The 24538-nt window shown below is 39.8% G+C and overlaps 1 protein-coding gene across 1 annotated transcript in view; it reads right to left on the bottom strand.

Annotated features, from left to right (window-relative positions):
* Window positions 1–24538, bottom strand: part of sptb (spectrin, beta, erythrocytic) — a 57602-nt gene that overhangs the window by 26900 nt on the left and 6164 nt on the right. Inside the window, exons 2-28 of the mRNA XM_039785892.1 lie at window positions 21774–21925; window positions 21435–21608; window positions 19811–19908; window positions 17920–18000; window positions 17632–17747; window positions 17378–17490; window positions 17101–17288; window positions 16501–16618; window positions 15282–15440; window positions 13902–14204; window positions 13662–13812; window positions 11922–12792; window positions 11168–11305; window positions 9763–10522; window positions 8962–9164; window positions 7706–7796; window positions 7134–7280; window positions 6483–6749; window positions 5832–6056; window positions 5074–5163; window positions 4149–4439; window positions 3701–3831; window positions 3250–3454; window positions 2204–2427; window positions 1752–1902; window positions 885–1129; window positions 127–265 (exon numbers count right to left, since the gene is read on the bottom strand). Coding sequence (XP_039641826.1) covers window positions 127–265; window positions 885–1129; window positions 1752–1902; window positions 2204–2427; window positions 3250–3454; window positions 3701–3831; window positions 4149–4439; window positions 5074–5163; window positions 5832–6056; window positions 6483–6749; window positions 7134–7280; window positions 7706–7796; window positions 8962–9164; window positions 9763–10522; window positions 11168–11305; window positions 11922–12792; window positions 13662–13812; window positions 13902–14204; window positions 15282–15440; window positions 16501–16618; window positions 17101–17288; window positions 17378–17490; window positions 17632–17747; window positions 17920–18000; window positions 19811–19908; window positions 21435–21608; window positions 21774–21925 — 5831 coding nt within the window. The remainder of the gene's footprint in view (window positions 1–126; window positions 266–884; window positions 1130–1751; window positions 1903–2203; window positions 2428–3249; window positions 3455–3700; window positions 3832–4148; window positions 4440–5073; window positions 5164–5831; window positions 6057–6482; window positions 6750–7133; window positions 7281–7705; window positions 7797–8961; window positions 9165–9762; window positions 10523–11167; window positions 11306–11921; window positions 12793–13661; window positions 13813–13901; window positions 14205–15281; window positions 15441–16500; window positions 16619–17100; window positions 17289–17377; window positions 17491–17631; window positions 17748–17919; window positions 18001–19810; window positions 19909–21434; window positions 21609–21773; window positions 21926–24538) is intronic.

The following is a 24538-nucleotide window of genomic DNA, read 5'->3' as shown; positions in this document are numbered from 1 at the left end:
TCCAATTGGTTCCATTGTGCCAGACAAGAACAATCACTCCCAGAAAAGTAATTAAATCTAATGAAAGCAGCAATTTGAGGCCCAGCTGAGGATGAAAAGAGGCTGTCTTTGCTGCCGAAGCCTTACCTCAGCAGAGTCTCGGTGCTTGCGTGTCAGCAGGGCTTTGCCGAGGTCTATGCAGTCAGTGAATTTTGCTCCCCTGGCCTCGATCTCTGAGCGGATCCCCTGGTGATACTTCTGCAGGAGCTCCACGGATGAGACATCCCTAATGCAGAGTGAGAGAGAGGGATATTTAGTGAACAGGGATACATGATGTTTATCTACCTCTATTGGTAGGGACTGGAACTGCAGCAGTAATGACCATGCTCTGACACGTTTACAGTGTCTATAACTAATAATATAACTAGTGCATAAATACTGCAGTTGTACAATATACATTCTGCTAGTAAGATAAAGAGATATATACTAAAGCTCAAAATATAAGTCTTTTAAGAGACAACAGTCTTTGGAAATGGCAAAAGTCAATGTTGATAATTTGACATTTTAGTTTTATTAATTAATTTGTTTGAGCTTACATCTTATTACTCAGTAAACATATTTTTTCTGTTTCCACCTATCATCAAAAAATAAAATAAAAATATGTATATATATATATATATATATATATATATATATATATATATATATATATATATATATATATATATACATACATACAGAAATACTCCCTGTAAAAATTGATTTAACACAGTTCAAATGTGGGCTTTTTTTATTCGTCTTTCCTCACAAATCATTAATATCTGAATCCGATGTCAGTTGCATCCCCTTGGTGTTTGGAATTAGCAGCAATCAAACTGTGAAGTCTTTGTCCGGGCTGTGCTCACCTGGGTTTCTCCTGAGTCTCTATTTGCTGGATGATGCTCTCCATCCAGGCCATCAGGTCTCGCACCATGGTGAAAAAGCGGAACTTCTCAGCTGTGTCCACCAGTTGCGCTCTGCGGCCGTCGCAGGCGTCCAGCAGGCCCTTCCAGGCTTCCACCACCTCTCGCTCTGTGGCCTGGATGGACTCCGCTTGGCCCCCTGCATATTGGGCATGAAGCCGTGAAGCGGTCTCCTGGAACTGTTGAACCTGGAGGAAGTAGAATCACAAGTCAAATCATTTAAGTAAATCATAAAAATAAAAAAGTCTCCCTCCATTTGAAAATGTGTTTGATTATTGTTACTTTAAATGGATGTTTGGCCTTCACTGTGCAGAGTTGATGTATGTGTGTGTGTGTGTGTGTGTGTGTGGGGGGGGGGGTGTATGAACAGGACTTGTGACATCACAACTAGTTTGGAGGTCAATCGTGGTGCAATATGCAACCTACACAGGTGTTACTTAAAGCTATTTAAAGAATAAAGCTAGGGGAAACAGCAGAGTGGGGTGATCATTCTATGTGGGTATGTTACCAAGATTTCACATTACTATATTATTTTCACATATAGGTAAAATAAAAGTATTGAGTACTACAGCTTAATTTGCCTAAATCTTATCAATTGGTTGTTCATCCCTGAGCGATGGGATTAAGAGGCTGAAACCAATGTAAAAATCCCCCCACTGGACCACCATTCATGGCTTCTTACCCTTTGAAAAAAACGTTCACAGTTGCCCAAATATTGCAGCACTATCTCCTCCCTCTAGATATGAATCATCAAAGGTTGCCTCTTGGCTGCTGCCTGCTGTGTAAAAGGGCTGATCCCCTGTGTTGTACCTGTTTTCCTAGAGCGGTGATGTCTCTCTCAAAGGCGGCGTGCATCCTGTGGAAGGACTCGGCTTTGCTAAAGTCCTCTCCCACATCTTCGGGCAGCTCTTTCTGCTTTTCGTGGATCTGAACCACTAGCTCCTTCCCATCGTCAAAGTACCTTAAAACAAAAGGGATTGTGCTCTCAGTCGCTTTGGCTCTGTGTGTGTTATCATCACATGTATCCTTGTACCTAATATAATCAACGTAAAGTTGTCATGTTCAAGTGGACAGTGTTATTGTATCCAGGTGTTTTTGTGGTTTTTATATCATCAATTGCTCCAGATATCAATATCATTCTCACTTGTTTGGACAGTTTATGTTAGATTGCAGGATTAGACATAAAATCTTAATGGCATGATTCCAAATTTACATGCCGTCTTTCGGCTCATGGTCTGGTGTATCAATACTGTTTTCCTTACTTGAGCAGTTCATAAGATGTAGTGAGGAGCTGAGCGCGAGTGTCGATGAGCTCCAGCAGATCAGCCCAGCTCTCGTTGATGGTGTCCTTCCACTCTGCCATGGCGGCTGCCTCGGTGTGGCCGGCTTCGATCAGCTCGTCTATCGTCTCGTTGACCATGTCCACTCGCTCCTGACCCACCATCCCCGTCTCCCGCGCAAACTCACGGAACTTATCCCTCAGAAGCTGAAGGGAAAAGACAGATATGTTTTTGAAAAATTACAGGTAACAACAAAAAATGTTGTATGGAATTACGAATTGCATTTTGTTTTAAAGCTGCACAGGACAATGTGCAAGCTGGGAGCCCATATGGCAGCAGAAGAAAAAACTATCTGACTTGTATACCCAACCAAGAAATCCCACATCATGTGTTTATCAAAACAGGTCTGTGATCACTTTACACCAAAAGAAGCAAAAGCATAAAAGCTAAATATGATATAATAAGATAGGAAAACCACCCCCTTGCTTTTCTCTTGTGTATGAGACACTTGTTTTTCTGTTCCCTTTATTGAAGAAATTCTAGTCAGTAAGCAGTAAAACAGCTCCAAAATGAGATAAAATGGGGTTGCAACATAAGAAACTGCCACGTGCAGCTAAATGTGTATTTAAACACCTCTACTATATCAATCAAACATTATTTCATACAGGTACACTGCAATTCAAAGTGCTTTACAGAGCTGACAATAAAACAAATGTAAACAGTAAAACAGTTTGAGTCTAGTCCACACAAGAAATTAAAATTATGAAAATGAAATTGAAAAAAACTGTTAAATAGATAAAATCCTGCATGATATAGAAGCATCCATCTCCCTGCGTCACTCAGAGTGAGAAATGGTCACACTTTTGTTATACTTTTGAGATGATAAAAAGCTGATTTTGGTGAAATATGAGCTCTCAAGTTTTTTGCCTGTTGGTGCAAAGTAAGTCCTAGAGAATTTAATTAAGTGTCTCCCTCGGTTTCTCTCTCTGTATGTGCTATAATGTTTTCTCAGTTTTTGTGAATAATACCGTGACGTGGTCCAGGTCCTGGCCCATCTCCTGAGAGGAGGCCACCACGTCTCTCTCTGCGATCCAGTGTTCCAGGTCCTCCACCTCTCGGCTCAGCAGGAAGTGGTGGAAGGTGTGGTCCAGCTTCTTCCTGCGGTCCTCTGCCAGTTCCTTCAGCCCTGCGTACTGCTTATCCACCTGGCCCTGTCGTCTGATGATCTCCTCACTGCAGACAAAGTAAAGGGAGAGGATGGAAGGAAACAGGATACAGGGAGGACAGAGAAAATGGCAAAGAGATTGGATTTAGGTTTGCTCTAGATGAGGCGTGTGATTAGGATACAGGAATTATCACACTTTACATGCTTGTGTCTCTTATCGCCCTAAACCACAACTGACTGGGAAAACATGAGTGAATTAGCATCCTCAGATGTAATTTTTTTCAGTGTTTACATCAAATGATCAAAGCACAAACCCATCAGGATGGTTCTCAGCAAACATTTTTTGGGCACGGTCAGCCAGCCTCTGAATGGAGTCAGCATAGTCATCCACGGCTTGCTTAAGGATCATGTGGCGCTTCAGCATTAGCATAGCACTCTGCTCATCCTGGAGAGATGAAAGAGGAGGAGGAGGAGGTAAAAGCGAAACAGCTATGAAATTATGCGGAATAAAAGGGAAAGGAGACTACACATCAAAGCAAAACAAAATACTCCAAATGAGCTCTTAATAGAGGGTGCCACTTACAAAAAAGTGTGTCAAATTAATTGAAGAAAACCTTGTAATCATGTTAATATATGCAGTGCCACTTATTATTTGTACAACATGATGATGCTTTGTTTTGATTTAGATAATGAGATCTGTTTCAGACATCTACAGTCACTTTCCTGATTAATTCTTGGTCTGTCACATGTTCTGCTTCTCACCTTGGCCTTTTCATCCGCGATCATGTAAAGCTCCTGCTCCCCTATCCAAGCTTCGGCCTCGTCCGCGTCGTTGTAGTAATGCTGGGCCAAGCTGGAGCCGCTCAGCCTCTCCCTGCGCTTGGCCATCTCATCGTTCAGCCGGGCCCACGCCTCCTCCAACTCCTTCAGCTGGTCCGTGATTCGCTCCGCCTCCGGTCTGCCCCCTGCGCTGGCGGCCGCCGCCATCCTCCTTCCTCGCTCTAGCACTTCATCGACGCGAGGCTGGTGGCCCTCGATCTCCCTCTGCAACGTCTGACGGACAGAGAAGAAGACAGTGTAAAGTGTAAGGCAACGCACTAGAGACGATATGATGGTGTGCAAGTGGCTGTAAACTACCTCTGCAACTGCTTTTATTTTTTAAAGAATTTCACACATCAATCGTTTATACTTTTGTGATATATATATATATATGTATATATATATAAATATATATATACAGAAACAAACAGACAGTTGTTTTCTTTGCTTTTACAATATAAGTAGTGGATATGTTGACTGGCTTTTGAAAATGAGTTTACTGCACAGTACACAACAATTGACAGAGAAATAATCTTTGAAAAAAACTATTTTGATAATGGATTATTGGTTTGTCATTTTTCAAGCAAAATTAGTGAAATATTGCCAGACATGTGTTGTTCCAGGATTTTCTATATATAATTGTAAACTGAATCTTTTGGGGTTTTGAACTGTTGGTGGGACAAAATTAGTAATTTAAAGAAGTCATCTCTAGGGGCTCTAGATAATTAAGAGGGGCATTTTTTCTGTTTTTACATTTTTCTAGACCTTAATCAGAACAATTAATCAAGACAATAATGTCAGAAGATTTTTTCAAAAGTAAGAATTTACAAGTTACCCACAACTCTTTTCCTACAGACAAGCCCCTCACCTGGTTCTTCTTCAGCAGCATTTGCACAGTTTGAAGATTGTTGCCATGCTCTTGTGACATTGCCAGGGGCATCCTCTCCTCAATCCAGAGCTGAGAGAGAAGAAGAAGAATAAGAGGAAGAAGAAGAAGAAGAAGAAGAAGAAGAAGAAGAAGAAGAAGAAGAAGAAGAAAAAGAAGAAGAAGAAGAAGAAGAGGATCATGACAATGAAAAGAGAAAATAGTAGCGACTGGTTTCTGTTAAGGAACAGCTGTTCAGATCTCAAATGTACACGGAGTAGAAAAGATCTTAAGACCACGTTTCTTATACTGAATTTTACCCCTTATATATTATAAAATGTTTTCAACATCTCAAACAGTAATACTCCTTCTTTAAGCTGTCTCCTCCACCTGACTAAAGTGGATTTAGGCAGTGAAACAAAAAAGGGATCAAAGCTTTTTACCCAGATTCACCTGCAGTGTCAATTTCATGGCGAGAGCTGGTGGTCTTACTGTCTTGCATACTAAGTGTACATACTATACTTGAAAACTTAATTTGCAAGTTATTAAGTTATTATATTTTTGGGGAGAAACTTCCCTCTGAAGTTAAGGCTTCAATATTTCCCAAAAGGTGTTATCATGCTGTCATTCAAAAGCCAACATTAATCCAGCTCCTTTAAAATAATCTATCATCCTTACTCAAATTTTGTGCTATCAATCATGTTGTGAGCACAGGGAGTTTCAACAGTTTAAATTTGCTCTGAAATTGGATCCATGCTTACAAGCTCATCGGCCAGGTCTCTGTAGAACTGATGGACAGCCTTGGCGGCCTCCAGCTTGCCCTTGCGCTGGGCCAGCGGCGTGAGGAGCTGCTGGAAGTCCCTCTGCAGGGCCTGCTGCTCGGCCTCCAGCTCCGGCTGGTCCTCCCTGCCTCCGCCGTGCTTCCTGGTGGCTTCCTGGAGCTCCTCCAGCTCCCGCGCCCGGTCACGCACCTGGTTCTCTGTCATCTGGTTAGGGCGATACGATTAGAGAAAAAGATGAATAGCCTTTCAAGAGCCTAATCAGAATATAGTGGATGGTTTGTCTTGCAGTTGTTACCGGATGTCATGAATCTTTTACCAATGTAACACCGAATGTAAAATAATTTAGAAGACTTATGGTTGTAGCCGTGTTCTAGTTTCACATTAACATTTATATGACTCTGGTTTGTTGTGTTCAGATGCCAACAGTAAACACCAATACAGATCTGACACAGGTGCTCATTCACTCAAAGTTAATCCTCAGAAAGTGCATAAGCTAAAGCTAAAACTACTTTGTATAATGTATTCACTCCCATGGTGAGATTTAACTACAAGTGATTTAAGAAGCGCATTGCAGACACACTAAGCATACAAATCTCAAGTATATACAGTAAATGCAACAGAAACACAGACCTGATGCTTCTTGAGCAGGATGTTGGCTTTAGTCAAGTCTTTGACATCCTCGTCTCCACTCTGTAGCTGCTGCTGCAGCCCCCCGAGCCACTTCTTCATATCAGTTATGCTCTGGTCGAAAAGCTCCGAGCGGTTGGCATCAAACAGCAGCCGGGCTTTCTCCTGGGTTGTGGACTCCAGCTTGTCCCAAAGCTCGTGGAGTTTGGCCAGGCGCTCCTTTACGATGGGCTCAAACTCAGGCTTGGACTCCATGAGCTCCTGACCCTCCTGCATACACAAAAACACAGAGAGAAGATGATGTTGTTACAAAAATGCTCCACTGAGAAAAAAATATCACCTGAAGTTTTACCTGAAGCTGCTAATGGAGCAGGAATAAGTCAATAAAAGGGTCAATAAAATGTTGACAAGATTTACAGCTGCATCATTTGTTTAAGTCTTGTGCTAATAATCTTTTATAAAACAAAGATAACAGAGACTTAATCGATACTTAATGCTTTATCAATACAAAGGCACGGTGAAACAAAATAATAGTACATTTTCCAAGTTACCCTGTGTCCGTAATTGTTCAGGTATCTCCTAATATATGCCAAATATGTCAGAAAAAAAGTATTTTTATATCAACATCCCTCTCTCATACACAGCGTTACTAACCTGGTCCACTTTGTTGAGCCAGTCCTTGTTGGAGGCCAGCTCAGCCATGAAGGCCTGATGTTTCAGCCATTTGCTGTGGAGGTTCCTGGCCTCATCGTACGACGTGTCCTGAGCTGTGAGCATTTTCTCGTTGATCCACACAGTCAGCTGAAGCATGGGAAAGGAGAGTGAGTATCAGGGATTAGCAACAGACAAAAAAGATTCAAATTAACAACTAAGATTCAAGCACGTACGGTTGAAAAACTTGTGAAAGTCATGGAAACGTCAGCATTTTAAATGTGTGCAGGGGTGACTTTCTTTGAGCAGGATTTACTTCTTTATCTTTTGCAAACAGAGCATTTACCAATTAGCCAAATGGGACCCCTATCCCAAATAGGGAAGATATAAATTTAGTCGCAGAAAGTCTCATCAAGTACCACTGTGTTAATGTAAACAACGCAGTGTGTGTTCGACAAATTATCTACAATAATCAACACTGTGGTGTCAAGTCTCAGTGAAGAAAAATTAAGCTAATAATTAGTGTACTAATTGATGTTACCCAGTGATTAACAGTAAACTGACGGTGAACTTACATCCTGAGTGTTTTGCAGGAAGTGCTGCAGGTCGCGGTTGTCTCTGAGCTTTTCTGACACTTCCTGGGCTCTTCTCTTATTCTTGTTATGCCTGGAGGCCAAGCACAAAAATAACGAAAGCAACCAAAAACATTAGAAATACAACCCCAGACTGACTCCGCCTTTTAATGAAACGTCTCGCTCAGTGACATAACAGGAGGCAACACTGAACAACCAAGAGAGGGTGAATCATTGATCATGAGCTCCTCCTCCACACAGAAAAAAATACCTGACACAGTAACCCCAAAAACAGACATCTGTTTCTCTGCTACACCGTGAAGAATGGCTCTTACTCAAAGATCAATATCCATTATTGCAGGCGCCTGTCTACTGAGCTGAATTGTGGGAGTTAATGGGTCAAGCTCCCATGCCCTCTCTGCTGCCTCACGTTGGCACTAATGATACAGTGATAAGAAAGCTGTTTCACTGCTGTGCCGGTTGAAACCATGAAGAAGTATAAATAAGACTGAAAAAGATTTATTTTTCCACATAAGATCAGGACCCGTACAGTATTTATCAAACTGTTATAAGTGAAATGTTGGACTTGAGTGATGATAAAGTCTCTAAAGTTGGTTAAGAGTGAATACTAGATCACTGCAGTACAGTTTCCAATATTAATTCTTATTTGAATATTATAAATATATGGGGTGGAGGGTGGGGGTTGAGTGGGTGTGGAAAGCTGCATAATTGTATAATGTATAATGAACTTTCATCTGGGTATTTTTGTGAAATTCAATATATATATATATATATTGATATATATTGATATATATATTGATATATATAACAATGTATCACTTGTTTTTGCAGATGAAAACATCACTGAGTAATGCCTGATTGTCTGTTCCTGCTGACAGAGCATAATGTGGTTAATAATGTAGGAGTAAGTTGTTTGATAAACATGTCTTATTACTTACACTCTGCGAAAAAGTTAGTGTTTTACTCCTAAGTTAGGTGCATTGATTAGAACTTTTTGTTAAATACATTCATTCACCATTTCCCTGACTAGAACCAGTTAGAAAATCTACTGTGATTGTGGGAAAGAAACAAACAGAGAAAGAAGACCTCTTTAAGTCGAAATCTGTTCATGAATGTGGCTGAAATCATGTCAAAGCTTTCTCAGAAGTACCACAATATCATAATCAATTTCTACTTTTAAATAGCCCTTTTAACAACACTTTACTGAAATCATATTGACTAAAAAAACAACAACTGACCTGTCTCGGATTGAGTCCATTTTGTCCTGCATTTTCCCAGAGTACAGGTTGTTGCTGTCCACCAGCCGCTGGCCCCCCTGCAGAGTGCCGTCAATTTTGTCCTCGTTGGCCTCCATGGTGCTCACAAAGTCCTCATGCTTCTTCAAAGCTTTCTCTGCCCCAGCCAAGTTGTCGGGCTTGTCTATGTGGGCCAAAGTGTACTCCTGCAAACAAAGCAAAAAAAGAAAAGAGACAAGCACCCTTGAGACACTCAACCAGTGCTGCATTCCTCCAAACCACATCTTTTAAATACCTATAGCATCACTAACCACATCATAAAAATAGCTCACCCTAACTCTACGGAAGCTGAAGATTTTGAGATCAATCATGATCCTACTTTAGATAGTCTCACTCCAAAACACATGCTGTACTGTACATGCTGGCCATCCAGACTCTAAATCTACACACATAATAACTCCGCACCCCATATTTCACATTTTATTATTGTTCTTAAATTCATTTTGCTGATCTTTGCAATATTATATTATCATTAAGATCTGTGCAGTACATTTATTATTTATCACAACCTACCTGCCCTTGTTTTATGATAAATGTTATTTGTTGTATGAATGTTGTTTTTATGTACGTAAAAACGTACGGATGTGTGCAATATAGTTTTTTTAAGCACCGCTGGGAGAGGCATTTTGTTGTATTCATTGTTATATATTGTCAATAAAGGCTTCTTATCTCATCTTATTTTATCTTGTCTTGTTTTGTCTAATCTAATCTAATCTAATCTAATCTAATCTAATCTAATTTTACCTGGTTGTTGAGAATGGCCTCTACAGCCTTGCCATCCCTCATGAACTGCTGGAAGCCCAGACCCTGGTCCAGGAAGGTCTTGCGGCTGTCCCACATCTTTTGCAGTTCAACCCAACCACGGTCCAGCCCCTTCAGCCTCTGCTCCAGCTGCTGGTACTGAGGATCATCCTCCTGACCCTGGGTGACCTGGGCACCAGTGTCCCTCACACGGTGATAGTCCTCCTCGTGGTTGATTATGTCTTCACGCACCGCGTCATGAAGGCTGAGCTGCTCCTCGGCCTCCGGCAGCGTGGCGGGCATTTCCTCTGAAGCCACAGCCTTCTGGGTCTTGAAAAGCCAGGACTGGAAGTCATCCATGTCTTGGAGGAAGGTCTGTAACTTGCTGACCTCACCCAAAGAGTCCTCTCTGTCTTTCAGGGTCTTTCTTAGCGTGTCCCAGGCTGCGTCCAGATCCCCTCTGCGGGCCAAGATGTCATCTGCGTTCTCCGGGTGGTCCTTAGCCAGCTGGTCGGCCTCTTTCCTCAGGAAGTTAAGCTTGGTCTCGATGGCGGCCAAATCTCTCTCCATGCCAAACAGTTTCCTCTGGATGGTCATGACGGCTGCCAGGTCATTGCCCAAGTCCTGTGTGGACTCGATCACCCGTGTCTTGTCTCTGATCCAGGTCCCTGTCTCGTCACATTCCAGCCCGTAGTTGTTGAGACTAACGGCAGAATCCACTTTCCTCTTCTTGTCCTCCACCATGGCCTTGAAGGCCTCCCACCTGAAGGAGAATTATTTATTGAATGTTTAAATCACTTTAATATTATCTTAGGGTATATTTTATACCCTGCCATGAGCCCTAAAATACATGTTTAAACTTTGGTAACGCTTTACTTGATCAGTTATATCCTAACTGTAATCTCCTGTAAATCCTATAAAGTTTATGGAAAGAACCATGTAATTTCATACTAATTATAGGGAAGATAGTAATTTCCTTGGAAGAACTCAAGTTAATGTATTCAATGTATTTATTATTCAACTATTATTGGATTTATATTATTTATCCTCCATATAATCTTCCCTGTAGAAAATGTCACATTTCTGCATGTCCAGATGAATGGCTATGCATTGACTGAAAGAGCTGGCTAGCAATTAACTGAAAATAATTGGAAGTGTACACCAACTGAACACTGTCACTATTTTACCTCTAATTAATTCTAAATTACAGACTTTTTTCTTTAGACTTCATCTGTTGAAAATTTAGGAAATTATAGACCTAGAATACAAAGTGTTACCTAAAGAGAAAACCTAAACATATGTTATTTATTTCAGGTGTAACACTGAATAATTTATTAGAAATGCTGATGTACAAATAAACAGTAATCTTTATGACACGTATAATGCACAGATAACATAGTCAAAGCACCTCTTATTCAGACGCGTCTGACATTCTTTGACCTCTTTGGTACGAGGGTGTCTGCTGTCCTCGAGCTGTTTTGCGGCTTTATTGACATCATCAACTCTCAACTGAACATTTGCCATATCTTGAGCTAGAATGCTCAATCTGAAAACAAGAAAAGTGATAGTTAAGATAAAAACAGCACAATGCACATGATGCATAACCCCATAAAAACAAGACCTGGAACAGAAATATGCTTTGTTTTTTTAACATTAATTTAGTAGAACTATAGTGTGTAGATTTTTATGAATTACAAAATTAAATCTAGACCTATATAAAAGATAATTCAGTAGTGCATAATAACGAGGGGTGTAAATCACATATTTTATAATTACACAATATTATATCGATTCTTTGGACAACAATACAATATTTACTGATATCCCAAAGTCTGCCACGATACGATTTTGATTCGATTCAATTCAGGGGCCTGCGACCGATACAAGACAATACATAAGCCCATTTAACACAATCAGTTACATTTATATATATTTATAAAAAGCAACTAAAATATGATTTGACAATTTTATTGCGAAGCTCTTCCAGAGATTTAAATAAAAAAAAAAAGAATTCATATAAAGTGGGAATTTCAAAATAATGGCACATCTTAAAGATGACGCTATGTATCGATATTTTCGCTTTGTATCGATATATTGTATCGTTGATGATTGAATCGATATATCGATATACCCTTAATAGTAACAACAATTGTTCTGTGTACCTATTCTGTACTACTTCCAGATCTTCCAGCTTCTCAGGCACCTCTAATCCCACCAACCACGTCTCCTTCTGGCCCATCCAGAGCTCACAGGCGTCTGTCTCACTGAAGATGGTGTACAGAGCCATAGCGTCATCTAGCTTCTTCTGTCTCAGGTCAGCCAGAGACATGAGCTCCATGTACAAGTCCTTGATGTCTTTCAGACGTCTCTGGATATCAGGGGTGTTTTGTAGCTCCTCTGGCAGCGCATTGGCCTGTTTGGATAGAGCATCTATGGTGGCTCCGTTCTTGATTGTTTCATTCTTCAGGTCCTTGTGCTTCTTCAGTAGCCGCTGGGTGGTGTACTCATCATGGCCGACGTCATCGCTGCTCATCTGCCTCTTTGCGTCCAACAGCCAGGCCTTGAGGTCATCAGCGTCTCCCTGAAACTGGAAGAACCTCTGGGTGTCCCGGAGGTTCTGTTTCCGAAATGCAGCCAGCTCCTCCAGCTGCTGCCATTGCCTACTGATGTCGTCCATGCACTCTTGAACCTTCGGGGAGCCAAAGTGCTTGGCCTGGATCATCTTATCTCCTTCGGCCAGGACCTGGTCCAGATTGGCACGGCGGGCTCCAAGCTCGTCCTCGAAGGCACTGTGTTTGCTCTGCAGCACCAGCACGCTCGTCAGGTCCTTGCCATAATCCAGGGAGGAGAAAATGTGCTCCTTCTCTCTAATCCAGCTCTCCAGCTCAGCCACCTCCCACAGGAAATTCCAGAAGCGGCGGGACTGCTCCAAGCGAGCCCTCCGCTGGGCCGCCAGGGCACAAAGCTCCTGGTAGCACAAGTCCAGGTGCTGCACCCTGTCGCGGATCACCTGAGGATCACATGGCTTGTAGGCTGGGGGAAAAATGGACAGTATAATTGTTATATATATCTACTTTATATTTCACTTTTTTCTGGGATGCTGGTATCTATAGCATAAACTGTGTGGAGGGCAGGCATATACTGAACATGATGAGAGATTATAGAAGTGAACTTGCACATACAAACACTTTTATTTCTATGACCAAACCACCTGATTTACTAATGGGAGGAAACCTAAGCAACCATGAGGAGAGCAAACTCCACATTAAGGACCACATTACACAGGGTTACAATAGCAACTACTGTGCCATAGTCAACCTTTTATAAGTTTGTTATATTTAGTAGCTTGTTTGAAATAAAAGAAATGTACATCAATTGCACTTAATGTACTTTGAATGCAGGTGTGAATACCATAATTTGGTTAGATGACGTGTGAGTTCTGTTTGTCAGCCTTTTCAAACTCAAAAATGTATGATTCGGGCATTGGTTGAAATTTTTCAATAACAGTGTTAATATAATACCTGCTTTTTAATACTGATGCCAAAAAATAATACTTTCTCAATAGCTTTTTCTACACCCTTTCTTGTTCATTTAACAAAACAAGCTAAACTGCATGAACACAGCAGAGATTAATGTTTTGTAACAAAAGCAGCAATTCATGAACTTTGATGAAATAAAATATTAGGAAATATACGACAACGAATATGTAAACAAGACCAGACAAAGCATTTCATAATACAAGTTTTCATATGCTCAATGCTACAGGCACCTTTTGGTTGGTGCTAAAAAAATATAGGGATTCAATAATCTGCCCTAGTCATAGTCTATGGTCTGCTCGAAATTTAGTGTCCTCATTCCGAACAAAACCAGGAGCAAGAGGCCTGATGAGCCACTGCACTTACTGTCTCCGTTGGCGAACTTGAGAGCAGCAGTACTGGCGGTCTGCACTCTCTCTGCCTGCAGAGCGATGTCGTTCTCTAACAGAGCGTGTTTCTGTAACAAGTCTTCCACTTCCAGCAAGTGTTTCCCATAGTCAGGAGACAGAAGTCGAGCCTAAAGACAGGAGGAAAGAACAACCTGATCAGTTTAGTGTCTAGAGAATTAATGGTATCAGTTGATGAATGTTGCCTCCTGTGCTGCACCTTCATGTCATCCATCCAGCTGATGATGTAGAGCATCTCCTGGAAGATTCTCTGCAGGGTCAGGTTCTTATCCAGACGCGCTCTACGAGCCTTCAGCAGCTCCTGCAGGTAGTCCCACAGGCGCAGGATGTTGTCTTTCCGCACGTCGATGCGTTTGGCGTCATGGTATCGCTCAGACTCCAGCTCCTTCGAGATGTCCACCAAGACCTGTACACGCTCCTCATATGCAGCGATGTCCGTCTCAATGGCATCGTGCTTTTTCTTCGCTGCCTCCACTGCTGGCAGGTCGTAGCCAAAGTTGTCCTGAGGAGAGGAGATGAGAGCAGAGAGGTGCTCAGGGCACAAGGCACAATGGAGAGTACATTAAGTTTATTTTGCTAATAATACTTCTGTACTTTTACTAATTCTACTCATTTTAATTGCATTTTTAACTGTAGTGGAATATTGATAATGTGAGGTAATCTTTTACTCAAAGGTGCCCTGTAGACTTTTCTTGTAAATAACCAAAAGTTATGTGTACATTCATTGTGTAAATCCCTGAGCTCTAACAAATGTGCTGAATATGTTTCCTTCCTCACAAAACATTAGCAAAGCTGTTTTTTTGTAGTTTAAATCCAGCATTGTTTACATCCCTGTTTACAAGCTTGCAGACTTCTTCTACCATGCCTTTGCTTTCATATTGCAGCATATCTTTGTGCATTACAACCACCGGTCAGTGTAATATAGTAAAACTATTAAACTATTGGCAGAACCATAATGTGTGCCGGTTATCTCAGTTGGTAGAGCAGGCGCACATATATAGACGTTTACTCCTCGATGCAGAAGGCCTAGGGTTCAAATCTGACCTGTGACAGTTTTCCTGCGTGTCTTCCCCTCTCTCTCCCCTTTCATGTCTCAGCTGTCCTATCATTAAAGGCAGAAATGCCCATAGAAAATTAAAAATAAATAAATAAATAAAAGTTACTGGAGGTCAAAACTCCACATGGAACCTTAAAGTAAAGGATTTTAATACTTCTTCCACTGATTTTGTTTACAAACTGATAAATGTTTCCTTTCTTTTAACTTCTTTTTAATGTTTTACTAGTAAATTGCTAATTGCTATTTTTTTACTTGGAACTGATGGAGTCATCTCTCCATTTTTTCATGGCAACCTGTTTATGCCTTTTACCTTTCATCACAAATAATTAGGTGTGCAAACAACCTGCTGTGTCAATTAATTAATGCAAATATTGTTTAAAAAGGAAATAAAGTGTTATACATGTCATTTCATTTAAATTGGGTAGTGTTATTGAGATCAAGGCCTTTTTCAACAGACACATCAGAACATATGTCAGATAATAGCATCATATAGTTTTGCTGTATTTGTTGTTGATGTATTACCTGAGCCACGAGTCTCTGGTTCTCCAGGAGCCAGGTCTCCCTCATGGCAGCCTTCCTGTCGAATCTTCTGGCCATCTGTTCCAGCTTCTCCTGTCGGATCAGCTCGTCTCTCAGGACGCGCTCCCGCTCGTGCTCCGCCCTCTCCAGACGCTCCCAGGCCTGCACACAGATGATGAGATGATGTTTGTTGTTTTGGAGGGAGGTCGTAGCAATGTGATACTTTCTATTTCCAGTTTAGAAGTCATTCACTTGATCCCATCAACATAAACCTCAGTGGCCAAGGACAGCTACAGAACAACTCCTGAAGTTGGTTGGTATTAAGTGCTGTAGTCTAGATGTTTGCTGATGCAACTGAGCAAACATACAGTATTTACTCACTGCATTACCCTGTCATTAGGACCTTACAATTAGGGAAGGAACTAACAATTATTTTCATTATGGGTTTTTTTATTAATAGTTTGGCCTATGAAATGTCAAACAAATTGTGAAAAATGGCCATCACAACTTCACAGAGCCCGAGATGTCTTCAAATGTCTTGTTTTGTCCAACTTATACTCTCAGATATTGAATTTGAAATGATTTAAAACACAGAAAACAGCACATTCTCACATCTTTAAAACTGGTATAAACAGATAATATTGGACATTATGACTTAAATTATTAATTGATTATCAAAATTGTTACTGTCAGTCTACTAATAGATTAATCAACTAATTGTTTTAGATCTATTTACAATACCTGTGAACAAATGTCTAATATTGAGCTATATCAGGAGAAAATGGATGCCAACCTTGCTGCGCTAATGACATGTTAGCGTTATGTTCTTTCTTTTGAGACACATTTGTTTTATGTTCTTGTGCCTGCAGTGATGTTTAAGAGACAAACACAGAATACACAAAAACACTAAAAACATAAAACAACTGAAACAGCAAATCACCCACAATCCCATCAGGCAAAACATCTTCAGCCAGATGTGGCTGCCTCAAGTCTGTTTTATTTTTTATTTTGAGGGTCTGCTGCTTTTCATTGTGTTATATGATACTTAAACTGAATATATTTAGGTTTTTAACTGTTGGTTGGACAAAACAAGCTATTTTCTTTTGTGATGGGCAATATTTTTGTTATTTTCTGACATTTTATAGACCAAAGAATTAATCAATGAATCAAGTATATAATCTGAAGAGTAATAGATAAGAAAAAGAAACATGATCCTTCTCACCCTGTTGATATCCGCGACCAGGGCTCCCTCTTTAGGCGTGTAGACCCTCTGGTTGTTGGCTCTCATACGACTCTGGATTGTAAACAGCAGCACCTCAAGGTTTCCTTTTTCCTGGAACCTGCAAGAACACAAAAAGGTACAATGAAGCTGTAAAAGGTGTACCATTTGTGACTTTACTTCCCAAACCCACTCTCTAAATATTAAAGATATCCTTCTCTATGTTAGCCTTGATCGTATCCAATGTTCTATAGTTGTTTATCTGCCATCTAATATTCCGTCTAATATTCATTTATTTATTTTCCATATACGTATCTACATGCACATGAATTGTGCTCACTTGTATGTGATTATATGTCTGATCAACATTGGGTCTAATATTTGTTTCCTGTCCAGAGGTTTTGTTGAAAAGTGGTGGTAAATTACAATTAGTTTCTGTTTTTGTTTTTTTGTTGTAACTCTTGATATTTTTGTTTTATGTGCTTAATATTGTAAAGGTGAGTTATGTTTTCTTCTTCTCTTGAAGATTAAAAAGCACTGGACAAAGAGAACAGATCAGAATAGAAACAGAGAGTAATATAATGTTGTCTTGGCTCGACTCACTTGGGTGGCTTCTCTACAGTGCGGTAGGTGTTGAAGGCCTGGAGCTGCTGCTGAACTCCAGTCAGCGAGTTGGCAAGTTTCCGGTTGTTCAGCACGATAATGGTCTGCTCGATCCACGTCAGCAGATCTGACGCCAGAGTCTCATACTTATCAATCATCTTCTCTGTCTCGATGGCGTGATCCAGAACCTAAAGAAGGAGGTTGAAGACAATCAGGGAAGCAGGAACAAACTTGTGTTACAAATTTGTCATAACTGTGCGTCATCCTTCCATCTCACCTTTCCAACTCTCTTGCCCTCGACAGCGAGCTGCTTCATCTTCGAGAAGTAGTGGTAAAATGCCACGACGTACGTGATGATGGACTTCTCATCTGGGTTCTCTGTGAACACATCTACAGAACCAAAACACGGCAGACAAGTCAGTCACAGCCAAGCCAGAAACCATCTCTGGTCGTGAGGTCTTTTTTTCCACCAGGCTTAAAGCTCCTAAACATTTATTCTACATAAAGGCAGAGCCTCCGTCAGTCACTCGCCTTCTGGGTCTAACAGTTTGGTCACGCCAAGCCGCTGCTCTGCTACGTTGAAGGCGCTCTGAAGGTTGTGGGTCGGGTTGGACCTCTTCAATTTGTTATAGTCCACCAGATCAGGCCTGAGAGAGAAAGATGGAGAGCGCAAGAGAGCAAAAGAGGAAAATGAGACGGTGAAAGAGAAGAAGAGAAGAAGCAGAATGAGGTGGAGAGACACTGAGCAGACGGGTTTCATGAGCGTTTACATTTCAGAGCTGATGAGAGTGGATTTGGCCATTCATCATCTCTTCTTACCGGTGTTTGTGTATGAGAGCGTTGAAGGCCATGCCGTCTTTCCAGCTGGTGGTGAAGTTTGTGATGTTGATATTGGGATATCTGTGAAAACAAAAGCCAGGGGACGTCATTGACTGAGCCTAAGGGACATTGCTGAGAAGCTCCTGTTTTAAATCAATGTCTGGGATCGGTTCTGCTTCTCAACATGTGCAATTATGAAGCACACATTTCCATAGCTTCATGCCTGAGCAGGTTCAGACCAGTGGCATTTTATGATTTGCTCAAAAGATCAAAATAATTTAGAGGCACAGATTCTAAAATATGACAGAATCCCACTCAAAGCTAGCAAATCACCTTCATTCAACTTCACTGATAGGAACATGTCGCTAATAGCACGCAGCAGTAGGGAAACATTTGGGCAAAGTGGCACAAATACCCCTTTGAAATACATAATTTGTTATAACGCGGGTAAGGTTTTATTTGTGTACAACAAAACAAATCTCAAGTGATATGTCAGCTATGATATTTGCAGATTGGATTCTCACAAATCTAAACCTATGAATACCTTTAATCTTAAAGCTACATTGTGTAAGAATTTCTCCCATCTAGCAGTGAAATTGTATATGACAAACAACTGAATATTACTCTCTAACCCCTCCCATTCCGAGCGCGTTTCAACTCTTACGGTGGCCGAACCCGAAATTAGCTCTTAGTATCTCCATCATTTACACACAGCTGTTCTTGCCACTCCAATATTAACTTTGGTCTTGTTGCTTTGCCTGTTGCGTTGTCGTTTTAATTCTCTTTTTCGCTTCCCTGGTGAGTAATCTCCCCCTGAATGTGGAGGTATGTCTAATGTAATGTATTTTAAAGATGGAGGCGCAACATGGCGGCCATCATTCCAGCGACTTGCGCGACTTTTTTTGCTAAAAATCAACTCAAAGAATTACACAATGTAGGTTTAAAGAATAGATTAACATTTTGGGAAATTTGCTTATTAGCTTTCTTGCAAAGAGTTAGATGAGAAGATCGATACCACTCTCATGTCTGCACGGTAAATATGAAGCTAAAGCCAGCAGCCGGTTAGATTAGGTCAGCACATAGACTGGAAAGAGCCTGTCTCTGTCCCAGGTAACAAAATCAGCCCGCAAGCACATAACCCCTCCGTAAAACCAAAACATGTTGGTATTATTCAAATTACACAAATGAGATATAACGTGCTAATTAGTGAGTTTTAGAGGTGCTGATAGGTGGATTATGTTAGACAGAGGCAGGCTAGCTGTTTCCTCCTGTTTTCTAGTCTTTATGCTAAGCCAAGCTAATTGTATCCTAGCATTTACTTCATATTGATCTTCTCATCTAACTCTCTGCGACAAAAGCAAATAATTGTATTTCCAAAAATATCAAAGTATTGCTTGGAGTAAGTAATCATTATGGCTTTATGATTATTAAATATATTCTGTAAAGGGTAATGTAAAAGTTCTGAGTGGACATAGACTTTGATTAACATTTAGTTAAATTCTTTCTTAATATCAAAGTAAAAACTAAAGAGTGCTTCACTATTTTTTTTATTAAACATACTGACTATGACCCACTTTTTAATCCATTTTCAACCATAAAATCTAGAATAATAAAAATAGTAACTCGTTTTATTTATGGAACACTTTTCAAGATCAAAGATGCTTTACATAACAAATTAAATAAATGAACAAGAACCTAGAAAAAACACATGCAGAGCAGCGCAGGACATACAATAAAACATTAAAAGCTTTTAAAAAGCTTTTTAAAGGTGAGTTTTGAATTTGAAGACAGAAACAAAAAAAATCTTTAACCACTAAAAGATTTACAGCTGTGCACAGAAGTGGATCCTCATACTAATTCCCAAAGGGTATTTACAACAGCTCCCACTTACCCTGCCGTTTTCATCTGACACCACAGAAGAAGAGCGTCCTTGGCTGAGCGTGTCTCCTTCTGGTCCGCCTGTCCCGTTTCCACAATAATGTCCTGGATCTGAATAAAAACAAAAAGCACAGCTGGATGATACATAATGAAACTTAACTAATGACTGAGAACAATCCACAGCAGAAAACAAAAACTCCTCTGATAGGAACATGTCGCTAATAGCACGCAGCAGTAGGGAAACATTTGGGCAAAGTGGCACAAATACCCCTTTGAAATACATAATTTATTATAACACAAGTAGGGTTTTATTTGTGTACAACACAACTAATCTCAAGTGATATGTCAGCTATGATATTAGCAGATTGGATTCTCACAAATCTAAACCTATAGGGTCCAGCTGATAGAACGAGGGGTGGTAATTATTGAAGTTCTTACTTTCCCACACAGTGGGCCAGTAATTAGAGCAGTGATGTGATCTGAGAGATAGGCCCTGAGAGAGGGCTAAATTTAGCCAGCTTTGGTTCTCCTTGGTTAATGCAGACTGAAAAGATACAGACAGGAGGACAGAGTCAACTCCTTTCTTTTTCTTTTTTTTTTTTATTTTTCCGAAAAGGCTGAATTATGCAGGAGGCCATATTGTTTGAACTAATGTGTCTAAAAATAACAATGTTGCTGTCAAATTAAAAATAAATATATGCCCCCTCCAAGAAGATAAAAAGAGTCAAACAGACATGTTTTGATGTTTGGGATGTGCTTCTTGCAGCAGATAATATTGGAATCTGAAGGCATCTCATTTGAGGAAAAAGAAAAAGTCAAAAACATCCCAATGCTGCCAGTTGAAACTGTTTCTGTACTGCATGCATACACACTAAAAATGACACTAATCAATTATCACACAGCAGATTATACACTAAATGCAAATAAAAATGAGTACTAAGTCATAATGTACTCTGATTTGATTAATACAATAGTCTATGGTAGCATAATAACATACATTACAGTTATATTTGAACTGTGGTCGGGCTCCACATGTGGCCAGCTCATCATGTTATTTGAAGACTGTGACATGTTAAATAACATTAACATAATGTGAGTTTTCAGACCAGAACTGTAATATTGACATTTTTAGATGTAAGAAAATCTAAAGGAGTGCTGAAAAAGAGTGTGCCTGTTGTCAGGAAGATAATTGTTTCTTGAACCGCTGTAACGTGAATCAATAAAGTCTCATCTTGTTGTGATGAGGGAGGTAGTTGAAGGAATAGTGACTATATATAATGCAAAGTTTAATATTTTTGTGATTTGATTAGAACTACATCTCACGTTGCCTGTAAGAGAATAACAGGGAGAGAAGAGAGTGAAGTGATGTATATTCAATTGTCCAATGTTTTTGTCATTAAAGTGGACTAATATAAGCTGTCCTTGTAACTTTACTTGAAGTTAATAGTACCCAGCCTTAGAAAAGTTTAATTTTTTCAACATCTTCAGGCTTTGAAGATAGTATTCCATGTATCTGATAAAATAAATAAATTATATAAAAAAAAAAAAAAATACAAAGGGGACATGTGATTCAAATTAGCAACAAACAAAAAAAGGAAATAAAGTTAAATATGAGCATTCAGCGTAGCTAAGTTTACCTGGAAGCGAAGGATGATGGTCCAGATGAGGCCGAGGATGAGGCGATGGTTGCCGTCGACGATGTCGTGGGAGCCCATGTTCTCCAGGTGAACCCTCTGCTCTTTGAGGAACTGCAGAGCCTTGTCCACATTCTCCAAACAGTGGATACGCATTCGGCCCTTAGTGGGTTTTGGCTGAAGACAGACATAAGAAAGGCAAAATTATAAAGGCAAGAGTGACCACAAGAGAGAGAGAGAGAGAGAGAGAGAGAGAGAGAGAGAGAGAGAGAGAGAGGAATAAAACAAATGGTAAACAGGGGGGAAAAATGTATAAAAAGGTTTGACGGGGTAGCTTCTTACCAGTCGTTCGCCGGACAGCACCTCCAGCAGTTTAATGAGCATGCGTCCGTCCCGCAGGTCCAGGTAGAGGTCAGAGATGCGACAGCCGACCCGGGAAAGGATGGAGTTGACCCATTTAGTAAAGGTCTTCTTCTGAACCGCCTCACGCTCATCTGATGGGAGCCCAAAGTTAAAGAAAGAACATGAGCTCCATGAATAATGAAATAACTTTAACACATCTACAGAACAGCACCACTGGAGCCGCTGGGGATTAACTGTCCTGCTCAAGGGCTGTTCAGATAGATAGATGGAGTTGAATTTGCTTTGGAAACAGAGAAATCTTACTGGTTAAATTAATCCCCAGTGCATAGTTAAGCTTTGCACTCTTACGGAAAAAAAATATATAGCCTGGACATATCCAACTATCTATAGTGAGCTTTGTCAGGAGGAAAAACACAACATTAAAATGATTCTGTGGCTCCAATGATTTAATCTAACTCACACAATAATAGTATTTCTACCTTCACATCAGCCATGCCTCCAAGAAATATGATTTACATAACCATGGACTGATTATGAGACAACGGGCCCCTGGGCACAGACATGCAAAAGGCCTCTGACCCCTCTTAAAGGAGCAAGACCCCCGCACTGACATTCTGCAGGCGAAGCAGAAGAATTCAAATGATGCTGGAGATGAAAAGAGGCTGTCTGACTCCTGCTCAAAGCCTCCTGCCACAGCTGATAGACACTGACACTCCTCATAGACGACATACAACATACTAAAGAACATTATACAAAATATTATGGGAAACCATCAAAGGAAACATGAACAGATTTAAATTACTTTTTTAATGTAATTCTGTATTTTAATGAAATGTTGTTGTAGCTTTAGTATGCTGTGCAGCTGTAATATGAAGGAAAAATAAACAAAAAATGTATCTTGGGTTAGATACTCAATATTAAGAATTAAGAAAATGTACATCCCATTTACATTTTCGTCTGAGCTCTGTGACTTTCCAATAAGAAGTCACCTAGGGCCCTGTTCAGTAATCCATCAATGTCCATAACTGAAACTTCAATTAAAGTCAATTTAATGGTTAGCCTTGTAACTGTGCTGCTTACTGTTACACTTGTTTCAAGTGGGGATACATTAAAATTGAGACCACTTTACAAGATCTGGACCAGTCTTGTTATCCCTGCCATATATTTGTGCAGTGCATCTCTTTTACTGTAATTAGAGCAGTACGTCATTAATGAAATGCTGGTAAAATACTCAAAGTTTTGACCTTGTTGCTCAGTTATCGTAGTCATTATTGGTGACTCCTGCTTTGGATATTAACCTGAAAGGCTTGATATGATTACTGATATGACTTCAGTATTTTTGCAGACAGGCCTGCTGCAAATGTAATACAGAAACTCCCCGAGGAAAAGCTTAACTTTACCCATCTATGTCTCCTCATCCTCCCTTAAGAGTAGATAGGGAAGTGGTGCTGCATAATAACATCACATGTATAAAAAGTAAACACACACACAAGGTTTCTGCACAGTTAAGCGTAGGTGTACAGTATTTATGCTGAAATTCCTCGACTGCAATTTTGCCTTAAAGCTCAGGAATGACAGCAAAGAGAAAAGTATGAGTGTCAGACTCTGACAGGTTTTTGGGAGGATGAGCGTTGCCTACGAGGTGACACATCTTGCCGGAATCACACTTAAAAATAATATCTCAGAGCACGGCAGATGTGCCTCCTACTCAGCAGCAAAAATAAAAAACAATTTTTATTGGACCATATGTCAGCATGACCCAAAGTACTAGTTTTTTTTTTTAATTTTGTCTGTGGACACACTTAATGTGAATGGGAACGGGGGTGGTGTGAGTGGGTGTGTGCTTTCCACTGGGGTTTGTGTCAGCATATTAAATGCCCTGCACGATTTAAACCTTCTCTTATGCACAGAATATAATGCAACTGTGACTGTACTGAGCACGACGTTTTATAATTTTACAACTTGTCATTGCTTTCTTGTGAACAAATTATTTCGCAGCAGCACCATTTATAAATGGTCTAAAACATATTTTTGGCATTTCTCTACTGCAATTTCTTATAATAACTCTGCCTCCAAATGCACCAAAAACGATCTATCTGCAATAAGCTAATAAAAACCCCATCGATTTATAAATCTAGCTCTAGAAATTAAACAACATCATATGCATACATGACATTTAACACATTTCTGTAAGGCTTCATTCCAACATATTAAACATAGACATTGGAAGATTCTCATAGCCATATTAATTAGCCAAAATGTTAAATTTACAGGTGATTCAAGGGCTAGGCAATATCATAAAAATGAATTTCACAATATAAACAAAGATATAATAAACATATTATAAACTCATCTGTAATGAACATATAATAGGCTAATATATGCATAATACATATAAAATTATCACATTGATGTTGAATTTGATGTTTCATAAATGTATTTTAACTGTAAACTCAGTTAATGTGTTCAATGAAAACTTGGTTAATTTAGTTTTTTTACTTAGTTTTATTATTTATTTATTTTATTGATTAGTTAATTTAACCAGATCAATACAGATAAACAATGTTGCATAGGAAAAGGAAATGCAACAGATGTAATGTATTCAGGACGTCTAGCTAAAGCTAGTTTGCAGTTTTATCTCAAATTGGAATCATTCCTTTGGACAACGGAATTGTCACAATATGATCATATAATCATGATATGACTTGTCAATAAACAATACTATTACAGTTATGGTGATAATA

This window comes from Perca fluviatilis, chromosome 20 (genome assembly GCF_010015445.1).
Source record: "Perca fluviatilis chromosome 20, GENO_Pfluv_1.0, whole genome shotgun sequence".
In the NCBI taxonomy this organism is placed as follows: Eukaryota; Metazoa; Chordata; class Actinopteri; order Perciformes; family Percidae; genus Perca; species Perca fluviatilis.
Note: the sequence above shows the minus strand (reverse complement) of the source record. Positions and strands in the feature narration are given on the sequence as shown.